Raw genomic sequence first — 12,367 nt, forward strand, 5'->3', positions numbered from 1 at the left:
TATTAATAAAAGAATATATAGTTTATCCTCATGAATCTAGGCATATTATCGAACCACAAAAATCTCGTCTTCTTTACTTTTGTATTATTATTATTATTATTGTTGTTGTTGTTGTTTTGTTGTTCTTAATCTGAACAACTCTATTATTAGCACTCCTCTTCCGTAACAGACACGGCCAATTAAAGGTAAAGTTATATTAGAGGAATTGCACCATATTTCATTGAAAAGCTAAAAAGATGATTAGCGATATATATGACATGATTGGAAGCACTATCTACTGCTTTTTTCTGCCTTTTTTTCTTTTTCTTTTTCCTTCAAGATTATCTAATATTGTTATTGGACTATATATACTAGCCTAGTAGCCTGTGACTGATAAGGTTCTCCGGGCAAGTCTCAAGAGTAGCTCCCATGGCAAAAACCATCTCTTTATTCTCTCTTTTTATCATCTTCATTATCCATTCAACCACAAACAGTTCAGTTGAGTGTGTTAAAAATATCAGCACTGATCAATCTGCTCTCATTGCTCTAAAACATGAAATCACTATTGCCAACCCAAATAATGTCTTGGTTCACAATTGGTCCACTGAAATTTCAGTCTGTCATTGGATTGGAGTCACTTGCGGACGACACCATCATAGGGTGGTCGCACTAAACATTTCAAATATGGGTCTATTCGGCCAACTTCCTGCATCTTTAGGAAACCTCTCCTTTCTGTCCTCAGTGAACTTGAGCCACAATAATTTCACTGACGAAATTCTACCGCAATTAGGGAATCTTCGTCGCTTAAAGGTGATTAATTTGCACCTAAACCACTTTGTTGGCTCTGTCCCAAGCTCCCTCTTCAACATTTCAACACTTGAAATTATTGACCTTACAACTAACAGTTTCTCTGGTACTCTTCCAAGTAACATATGCCATAACCTTCCAAATCTAAAAGGGCTTTATCTAGATCGGAATAGTTTTAGTGGTCGAATCCCAGCAAATTTATCAGCATGTTCAAGTCTCCGAGTGCTAGGATTGGAAACGAATCTGTTCAATGGATTTATTCCAGGAGAAATTGGAAAATTAAAAATGCTCGCGAGAATTACACTTGCAGCTAACAATTTAAGAGGTACATACTTTTCTCTTTTCTGATCTTATCTTTCATAATGGAGTGGTCCAGTGGTATCAAACCCTTTTCTTTATACGGGAGCTGGTGGGTTTGTGGGTTCGAGTCTCATGGAGGGTGCTTCAATTGGTGGAACTAATAGAGTTAGTAGTATATATCTTTCATAGTCTTGTCTATAATTAATACAATTATGAATTTATTACAGAAATGGTCCATTGACTATTGTGAAATTATTACCAATTTGGTTACCAATTAAATCGGAACAAAATTGGTAAATTTTGCTATAGTATGGGGACCAAATTGGTAATTAATTTTTCACTGAAATGGTCCCTTGACTATAACAAAATTACCAATTTGGTCCCAATTTAACGGATGTTTAACGGCAAAATAAACGGAGGACCAAATTTGTTAAATTTTTCAAAGTTGAGGGACTTAATCGGGCACGAAAAATTGTCAAGGACCAAATTAGTAATTTCGCAATAGTCGAAAGACTATTTCGGTAATAAACTCTACAATTATTTTGCAATTACAATTTAGAAGTCACAATTATCTCCTTACATAATAATCCATATATATATATATATATATATATATATAAGAAAATCAGGAGATTGACTAGATTCTAAAATATCTTTATTATTAGAATTGATTTATTATCTCTATTATTAAAATTGATTTATTTTCTTAAGAGATAGAAAATATTATGGTAAGGAGCTTTACTGATTCTCCTTTCCTTTTTATATTTTATTCCGTCCTTCTAACCCCAACCCTTATATGTAGAGGATTTTTATTCTAATAAAAGGGACAAGCAAAAAAGATGTTAAGTTAAAATTAGAGGTGGGAAAACTCCTTGTTCCCTACTCCCTTTAATTTATCTCCCAACATAGACAACCTACAAACAATCCCCAATAACCCTAATTGCCCATTGACACTTGATTTCTCCTGAGAACATAACATTTTGGTTCCGCTGCCGAATGTCAATATGGGCGATATGAAAAAGCTCCAGGAGGAGATGTGAGACATCCGCTTAACCGTGCAGAGACTTGAACACCTACCAGCCACCGTGCAAAAACTTGAAGAATTACTAGCAACTGTTAATACTCTGTCGAAAGTCGTTTCACACCTCACGACAGTTGTGAACTCGCTTTTTACGAACCGCCAGCTCGCAACGAGCTCCACTACTGTCACGCACTCTTCCGCTTGCCACGCCACTCCAGAAACTGCCATCCTAACATCGCCAGATCCCAACTCCATCCACTCCTGTCACCCGACTCGAGTTTTCGATGTTTTCAGGCAAAGAAGACCCACTTGTGTGGTTACATCGTTGTGAATTGTTCTTTGACAAGTCCCCCCTCAGCGATCACGAGAAAGTCTCCACAGCAGCCTACTATATGTTCGATGTGGTGCAACTTTGGTTCAAAAGAAGCCTCCAGAATGACCAGCAGTTTTCTTGGGCGCAATTCAAAGAGGATTGTACTCTCCACTTTGGCCCTCCTCGGGGCATAAACCCTTTGGGTGAACTTGCGAACCTCAAACAGAACAGCAAGGACCTTGAAGACTTCATAGATGATCTCCAGACCCTCCTCACTAGAGTTGACAACGTCCTATACTCCCAACAAGTAAGTTTATTGCCAAAGACCTTGTGGTTTAGTGGCACTCGGTGTCCCGATTTACACTCCCACATGGATTATGCGAGTGGGTTCGAGTCTCAGTGGGCAGATACTACATGTTTTACGTATAGATGTTGCAAGGATGCGGTCAATTTCTGTTGATGAGGTCATTAACATAGCACGAGATTATGCTCGTAAAGGCCTCTTGCTTCACCATGCACCTCCCTTTCAAACTTTTTCACCATGCACCTCCCTTTCAAACTTTTCCTGGGCCTCTTGCTTCACCACCATGCACCTCTCTTTCAAACTTTTTCTGAGGGCAAGACTTTTTCTGGGCCTCTTGCTTCACCATGCACCTCTCTTTCAAACTTTTTCTGAGGGCAAGCTTGATGTCCAAGATGGGAGTAATGATATGGTTATGAAAATCAAGAGATTGACTAGATTTTAAAATATCTTTATTATTAGAATTAATTTATTATCTTTACTATTAGAATTAATTTATTTCCTTTAGAGATAGCAAATAACTATGGTAAGGAGCTTTACTTATTCTCCTTTCCTTTTTATGTTTTATTTAGTCCTTGTACCCGTCTTATATAAAGATTCTAATAAAAGGGACAAGCAAGAAAGAAGTTAAGTTAAAATCAAAGGTGGAAAACTCAAAAAGTTCCTATTATCCTTGTTCCCTAATCCCTTTAATTTATATCCCAACATAGACAACCTACAAACAATACCCAATAACCCTAATTGCCCATTAACGCATGCTTTCACCCGGGAACATAACATATATATAGATAATCAAATGAGACAACATCGTCCTGTGAGACATAACATGAATGCACTTAGTCTAATACATGAATGCACACAAACTAGAGTGTGCAATTTGCCCAACATGAGGGTGTGTGTGTGTCTATATATATCCTTTAGCTAGCAAATGCTCTTGCTACTAACAAATGCTCTTGCTTTAATGTATAGATAGGTCTTATTGGATTAAAAATTATTTATACTACTCTATCCTATTATCTCCTTCTCCCAAAAAAGATTGAATCCCCAACCCTAAGGGTCCACTTCCTAGCTCGAATCCTGATAGAGCATTTGGGAGGATGTAAATCAGAGTAACTCAATGGCTCAGCAAACAGGGCCAAATTTCAGTGAATACAAGGGATCTACCCACTTTGGGCATAGTCCTCACACTGCCGCTGTCGAGGTTCAAACTCACTTTACAAGAGGGGTTGTTTTCATAGCTACTTTCTCAACCTACTAAAGCACAAAGAGTCAACAGTCGCCACTAGACCAAAGGTCATTGGCTTCTTTCTTTTTTTAGACACAAACGAATACATAGAACTTGGTCAAGCCACACCCATAAAGTTTAAGAGGTGGTGTACTGATGTTTCTCTTTTCTTTTGTGTTCTGTTTTTGCTGTGTCTTTCTCTCGTTTGTGTGACGAGCTTGTTTTCCTCTCGTTTCTTTTGGCGAGTTCTTCCTTTCATAAGTGTGAACCATATAAGTTGGTCATGGTGTATGTGAACTTCATCTTGGTGACAAAGATGACAATGAAAATGAGCATCTACGGCTTAGCTCGACAGATATATTGTCAATGAACGACATATGGAAAACATATACTCAGGTGGTGTGTAAGACTTTTCAGCCAAAGTTAGTCTTGACTACGTTTGATCGATTCTTCAATGATATTAAAGAAGTTTTAAGTTCATCCAACGAATTCAGCTTCAAATTTGTGAAACAGTCTGCGAATCAAATTCTTTGTAGCATTATTGCTAGGGAAGTTGTTTCTATGTCTGACTGTAAGGAATGGTATACCGTACCATCGATTCTATTTGTAATCGCTTCACCTTATGATTAAATGAATGAACTTTTTTATTTTCAAAAAAAAAAAAAACTTGGTCAAGCCACACCCATATAATTATCAAATGATTTAAATTTTAAGCACAATATACTTTCATCAAAACCATACATTTGAGAAATTTTTTGACTTGGGAGTTAATTACAAGAAAAGAAATGCATTAAACTATTATAGATCAAGTAGTTTTTGAGCATTTTAAGTGTCCTTTATCAAGAATGTTAAGTTTAATTTTCAATTCACATTCTTTAGTATTGTCTAATATAGGTGAAATTCCACCCGAGTTTGGCAATCTTCACAACTTGAAGGCTTTGAGTTTGGAAGTAAACAAGATTAAAGGATCTCTACCAAAGACTATTTTTAACCTCACTTCACTCCAAGTTTTGTCATTGCACAAAAACAAACTAGTTGGACCCATCCCTAAGGAGATAGGAAATTTTACTTCCATCCGAGAGTTAAATCTTTATGAAAACTATTTCACAGGTTTGCAAATTTCTTAGATGTGAAATGTTTTATACACAAATCTCAATTTCCATAGCCAACTAAGATTTAACTACTCTGGTTTTTGTTTAATTTCCAGGTACGATACCTCAAGAAATTAGCAAGCTTAATGAATTGCAAGTTATTGCTATGCGGAACAATAATCTAAGTGGTTTGATACCTAAAGGTATATTCAACAGTACAACCCTTAGAATTATTGAACTTTCAGTAAATCACCTTTGGGGAAGTCTTCCAAACTCAATAGGGTATGGATTACCCAATCTTGAAGGGCTTTATATGTTCCAAAATAAACTAAGTGGAGTAATACCTCAAAGCATCGCAAATTGTTCTCGACTCTCAATTATATCTATTGCGAATAACTACTTGAGTGGGTCCATTCCAAACTCTTTAGGAAACCTTAGGTTCCTCCGCAGATTTCAAGTTTTTGCAAATAAGCTATCAAGTGAGTCCTCATCTTCTGAATTAAGCTTCATAACTTCTTTGACAAAATGTAGAAACTTGATTATTTTGGAAGTGGGTGAAAATTTTTTTAATGGAATTCTTCCCAAATCCATTGGAAATTTTTCTTCCTCACTAGAAAAATTGGTGATATCCCATGTTGGGTTAAGGGGCACAATCCCAAAAGAAATTGGCAATCTAAGTGGTTTAGAAATTTTGGGAATGTCTATGAATGACTTGACAGGATTTGTTCCACACACCTTGAGTGGATTACAACATCTTAAACGATTGTTCTTATTTGAGAACAAATTAAGAGGACCGCTTCCTTTCAGTCTTTGCAAGTTGCAGAAATTGGGATTAATGGATTTAAGCCAAAATCAAATTTCAGGCTCTATTCCTGAGTGCTTAGGGAACCATACATTTTTAAGATATATATTCCTTGGTTCGAATAGAATAATAGGTAGATTGCCTTCAAGCCTATGGATTATGAAAGATCTTTTAGAGCTCAACTTGTCTTCTAATTCGTTGAGTGGTGCTTTGTCTCCCGATATTGGAAATCTAAAGGTTATAATCAATATATGTCTGTCAAAGAATCAATTGTCAGGCAGCATTCCAAGCACGATAGGAAGCTTGCAGAGTCTCATACTGCTTTCTCTAGCACACAACAATCTAAATGGACAAATACCAAAGTCAATAGGTGGGATGTTAAGTTTGGAATCACTAGACTTGTCTCATAACAATCTTAGTGGTTCAATTCCTGCATCTATGCAAGAAATTCGATATCTTCGGAATTTGAATGTCTCTTTCAATAGATTAAGCGGTGAAATCCCATCAAATGGTCCTTTTAGAAACTTCACAAGTCTATCATTCTTGTTTAATGAAGCATTATGTGGAGATCCAAGGTTTGGTGTTCCTCTATGCCATAAAAGTGTAGTTCAAAGGTCAAAAGCAAAAAGAATGCTTCGTTATATTTTTATGGCTTTAGGAATAATAGTTGTTATGCTAGCTATGATGGTGGGAATTGTGCTGATTATGTTTTGGAGACGGAAAAAGGTTACAAAGAAAGAAGATTTGGTGCCAATTGTGAAAGAAGTGGAGAGAATATCATACGATGAACTTTCATGTGCAACAAATGGTTTCAATGAAAGGAATGTGCTTGGTACAGGGAGTTTTGGAGTTGTTTACCAGGGGGTTCTTAATGATGGAACAATCTTGGCAATAAAGGTGTTTAAAATGCAAGAAGAAGGTACATTCCAAAGCTTTAATGCAGAATGTAAAATATTGTTCAACCTTCGTCACCGAAATCTTGTGAAAGTGCAAGGTTATTGCTCAAACCCAAATTTTAAAGCATTGGTCCTTGAGTACATGCCAAATGGGACTTTTGAGGAATGGTTATATTCTGAAAATCACTTCTTGAATATCACTCAAAGATTGAATATAATGATTGATGTGGCATGTGCACTAGAGTATCTTCACTATGGTTATACAACTTCTGTGGTTCACTGTGATCTAAAACCGAGTAATATTTTACTAGATGAGGATATGGTTGCCCATGTGGCTGATTTTGGAATTGCAAAATTATTGGGCAGTGATGATAGCAAAGCATACACAAACACCCTTGCCACATTGGGCTACATTGCACCAGGTGATGAATGCTTTTTTTTTTTTTTTAAATCTTATTCCTAATTATTTGGTTTATTCCATAAATAAATTAGTTTTTATTTCATTTCAAATAGAATCTAACATTTTTCCTATATTGATAATAGAGTATGGATTTGAAGGATTAGTGTCAACAAAATGTGACATTTACAGCTATGGCATTTTGTTGATGGAAACTTTTACCAGAACAAAGCCTAACAGTGATATGTTTTCGGAAAATGTGAGTTTAAGGAGTTGGGTTGAAGACTCTTTGCCTGACAAAGTAATTAATATCTGTGATATAAAATTGCTTACTCCAAATGACAAACACTTTAATGAAAAAGTAAATTGTTTGTCCTCTATTATGGAATTGGCTTTGAAGTGCTCTGTAGACTCTCCAGCAGAAAGGATTGGAATAAGGGAAATTCTTGCAACACTACACAAGATTAAATATCAGTTTATTACATATTTCAATAAGTAGTGAATATGAACTCTTTTTGGTCCTATTCAAGTTCCAAAATTGATGTATTTTTCACTTTTTCCTTTTTACATTTGTATAAAGTGTGTATACATTGTGTTTGTCTTGGTACGGTTCTTGAATTTGACAACATTGTGGTACTTTAAGGTTTTGATTTCTGTGTTGTGTTAGTCTCCTTTTTTTTCCCTATGTATTCCTACTCAAATTCATGAAGTGTATTCCAATTATATATGTATTTATTTTTCTTCCTCTACATCTTTATTATGTAAGTATTTTTCCATATATATAATATAATATATTGTGTTGTATTTCAATTAAGTAGGTGACTAAGACAATTAGTGACTTAGTCTGTTAGGCAACTTAGGATATTCACTTTAGCTTTAACTGAATATCTGCTTATATTTATGGCATGTAGGCTTCAAAGCAATATAGTCCTCCTATCTCGTATTCAGAATACCCACACCATCTAGTATTCAGGAGAAAGTGGTAGACAAAACACTAATGTTATTCTGCAGGTTTACTATCAGCAATTCCAACAACTATGGCAAGGGATATTAAGATGGTCCTAAAACTTCCGTTCTTACGAGGTCAGATTCTTCGTATATATGTTTCCTTTAGTTTATGTTAGTTAATAATACTAATATTTGGTATCAAAACCTTTATAATCTCTGCCTAATAGAGTAATTAATGTTTGTGATGTAAATTTGCTTACACTAGATGAAGAACACTTCAATAGAAAAGGAAAGTGTTTGTCCTCTATTATGGAATTGGCTTTAAAATGCTCTGCAAACTCTCCGGTGGATAGAATTGGAATAAAAGAAGTTCTTGTAGCATTACAAAAGATTAAACACCAGTTTGTTACATTGTAGTAAGTAGTGAGTATGAATTCTTGTTGCTAGTTAAGTTCCAAAGTTGATGCATTTTTCTCTTTTTCCATTTTTCCATTTTTGCATTTCTATGAAGTTTGTATACATTGTATTTGTGTTGAGTTTGACAACATTGTTGGTACTTCAAAGCATTGGTTTCAATCTTGTGTTAGTCTCTCTTCTTTTTTTTCCCTATGTATCCTATTCAAATTCATGAATTGAATTCCAAATCTATATTTCTTTTTTCTTCTTCTTCTTTTATTTTTTGATGACGAGGGAAATTTACCATCACTACTTAAAGGTGTATACTATACTATAAGTAAACATCGCTCTTGTGTAATACCCCGCAAACCACATAAAAATAGTTAAACCGCACGAAATAAATCTTGCGCAACAAGCTCGAAGGAGAAGATATTGGTAAGAATTGAAATTGTAATCTTTAGGTATGAGAATTATTCTACAACCACTCAACCACCCCTTTTAGTCCTTCTTCTTTAGAATTAATATCTCCAATGGTCCTCCGAGTATTGGGGTATTAGCTGATCCCAAAGTTTTAAACTGACCAGACACGTCTTCTTTCGAGTTTCAAAACTGACCAGACACGTCTTCGTTCGAGTTTCAAAAATTGACCTCATGTGGTCCTTCGTTAGTCAAACCATGAATTAGGAATTAAAGTGACCCACTGGTTGCCTTCAATTCTCTGGTGGGTAAGATCTAAAATTGTGAATATTGAGTAATGCAATTTTGTATATTATGATCTAAAATTGTGAATATATATTTTAAATTTGTGAACATAGAGGGTCCATAGCATAATTTGCTGAGCTCAATTGTTATATCATGGACTAGGGTTCACATTGCATTGTGAACCCTGATACAAAAAATTTTGTACCTCAATTAACATATTTTGTATTTACAGTTAACAGTTTATGTACATGTAAACGAATAACTTGATAATTGTTAACATATAATATGATAGCTACATGTACAAAAAATTGTCAAATGCAGATACAAAATGTGTCTACTATAAATTTGGATCACGATCTATAATGCAATGTAAACCATGATCTATGGTATAATTTACTCTACGTCCACACTAGAAGTGATAGGGTGATGAGCCTATTGAGTTAATTAAAATTGGGGCCAAGTGGAATTAATTAATAGAGGTTGGGAAATTTATGGAATTTGGGCTTGGGCCATGGATTAATTGCAATGGAAGGGCTTGGGCTTGGGTCAAATGGGAAGGGGTGCTAGCTAAGAGAGTGGAGTTGGAGGACGTGTCCATGCAGGCCTCGACCCATCAGCAGGGGCCAACAATTGGGTTGGGTTGGGGGCCATTGGTCCACACAGTTGTGTGGACCATATTATAAAATAATGTATATTCAAAACAAAAATAATGTATATTAAGTATATTAAAAATGTACATTGTATTTAGAGAATGTACATTATTTATATATTGAATATACGTTATTTGTATATTGTACATTAAGTACACAAATAATGTATATTTAGTATATTAAAAATATATTTTTTGTTATGGTCCACACATCACTATGTGAACCACACCATAGTCTACACAATAATTTGCCAGGGGAGAGAGAGTACAATAATCAATTGTTATATCGTGGACCATTGTCCATAAAGCTTTGTGGACCATGGTCCAAAAACAGCACCGTTTCTTTAAGTAAAGAGATGGTTGTCGTCACGTTTGTTTTTATATTATCAAATGAAACTGTAGTTATATCAAAATAAAATTGTAGTTGTGTTGAAAGGAAACTGCAATGTATATAAAATGAAACTGAATAACAGTTTCACATATTTGAATGTATATTGCCCAATGAAGCTGTAGTTATATCGAAAAAAACTGTAGTTGTGTTGAAAGGGGACTGCAGTGTATCTAAAATGAAATTGAATATATTATACACACAGAGTTAACGGCGCGGAACAGAACCGTTTATTTTCATTAATCAAAACGACATCGTTTTGTTGCATGGACTACCATGGATTGTGGATCGTGGTCTACAGTAAAATTTGTGGTTGTAATGTTAGTGGATCAGAACCTTGTTGGGCCTTAGCATCTTTATTTATTTGTTAGCATCCCATATTGTGAATATTTTAAAGGTCCAATGTTCAATTAATATTAGCTGTATTTTTTCCCTTGCGTTACTAGTCCTCCAACTCGATTTTATGATGCATTTAGAGTTGTCAAAGCAGGCCGATGGGGTTGGCCTGCAAAAGCCCATCAATTCGGCAAGCCTAACATAGGATAACTCGCCCTGTCTTAGACCACCGTCTATGGCGGAGCTAGTCAAATTTTTAAAATTTTAAATTTTATTAATAATATAAAAATTTTAATAAGTGCATAATAAATTAATTTGAATAATTTAAATGTAAAATTAATACATTTATAATTTGTTAAATAAAATAATAACTAATAAAGTAACAAGCCTTTATTTTTTTTTTTTGAGGATTAGTAACAAGCATTTATAAATAGTCAAATACATAATGCATTTATTCATAAGTGAACGCACACACACTTGGCAGACTTGCCCCGCCAAAGCCCACTATATGGCGGGGNCCTACCATAAATTTAAATTTTACTCATACCCCATTATAGATTTTTTTAGTAAGGGAAAAAATTTATCGTCACTACTTGAAGTTGTGTAAATAAACTAAATTAGGAAGACTTTGCGTGATGAGTTGTTGACAAAAATTAAACTCGTGATTTCTTGTAAAAAATTATGCTCCACTCATTTAACAAAAGATAATCTTACTTATATATTGAATAAAAATGACAGTTAACAACTGCCCCCACTATTGACCAAGCTAATTAAAGTAGCTTCAACTTTTAAGATGGAGTGTAATAACTAATAAGTAGTTAAAATTTATTAGATTTATTTATTTTTGTGACGAGAGAAACCTGCAACCACTATTAAGGGTGTGCATTGGGTAAATCTTGTCTTATGGCCCTAGTCGATAAAAGACCACAAAGAGGTCAACCAGCCTAAATTATCCATAGTTGACCGCCTCAACTTAAGAAGGCCAATAAGTCGCTCCCATTGAAAGTCAAACTTGTAACCATAGCTTGATCAGCTTGACTCTAGTTGCCCTATTTAAGTAGATGTACTTTGATTAATAAGGATGATGTTAATTAGAATAAAAGAAGAAACATGAGTCTCATTTTAAAGTATAATAATACTTTAGAATTTATTTTTCTAAGTATGATACTTCTAAACTTTAATCTCTTAATAATATGATACTTTTTATCTCATTTTCGCCTTCTTACATATTATTTATACATTATTATCGTCACATCATATTCTCTTACAATGCATGTTATCATATATAACCACATACTTCTCGCTAGGTAAATTATATTCCATCATTCTATTATTGGTATAATATATAACACTATAAAATAATACATTTTTAATCACACTATCAACTTGTTAATTTTTATTATTTTATTTGATTAAAAATTTGAATATAATATTATATCATTAATTGTGGGTCATATTTAATTTAATACGGTTAAATGGTGCCCCTTATTTAATTTCCAAAATTTTTTTCATATAAAATTATTTTTATATTTTTATATGTCTAAATCGTAAGAAAGATTTCATATATATAGTGCTGATTTCATGTGATGATATGACTAGATTGACTAATAATGAAATTTTCATATAAAATTATTATTTTTAGTTTAATTGTTAAGACCCACAACTATTAATAATATTAATTTTAATTAACTACATTAAAATAATTTTTAAATATCTAAACTTATTAATGAATATGATGATAAAATGGTTACATAGCTGACATAGTAATGATGGTGTTTGGTTGGATATAATTGAATTTATTTTTCAATGCAATTCA

The 12,367-nt window shown here is 34.0% G+C and overlaps 1 protein-coding gene across 3 annotated transcripts; it reads left to right on the top strand.

Moving 5' to 3' along the window:
• The first annotated feature begins 397 nt into the window (after positions 1-397).
• LOC116031346 (receptor kinase-like protein Xa21) lies at positions 398-8,182 on the top strand. Of its 3 annotated transcripts, XM_031273507.1 has the most exons (5): positions 398-1,111; positions 4,841-5,056; positions 5,154-7,157; positions 7,279-7,391; positions 8,044-8,182. In XM_031273507.1, exons 1-5 carry the CDS (start codon positions 409-411, stop codon positions 8,116-8,118), a joined length of 3,111 nt encoding a protein of 1,036 aa, XP_031129367.1. In that variant the 5' UTR covers positions 398-408; the 3' UTR covers positions 8,119-8,182. The 3 variants fall into 3 exon arrangements, with proteins under 3 accessions (XP_031129367.1, XP_031129366.1, XP_031129368.1); XM_031273506.1 differs by lacking the exon at positions 8,044-8,182 and having other exon boundaries at positions 7,279-7,815; XM_031273508.1 differs by lacking the exons at positions 4,841-5,056; positions 8,044-8,182 and having other exon boundaries at positions 7,279-7,815.
• Positions 8,183-12,367: the final 4,185 nt, after the last annotated feature.

The sequence above is a fragment of the Ipomoea triloba genome, chromosome 10, assembly GCF_003576645.1.
Source record: "Ipomoea triloba cultivar NCNSP0323 chromosome 10, ASM357664v1".
NCBI classification, from domain to species: Eukaryota; Viridiplantae; Streptophyta; class Magnoliopsida; order Solanales; family Convolvulaceae; genus Ipomoea; species Ipomoea triloba.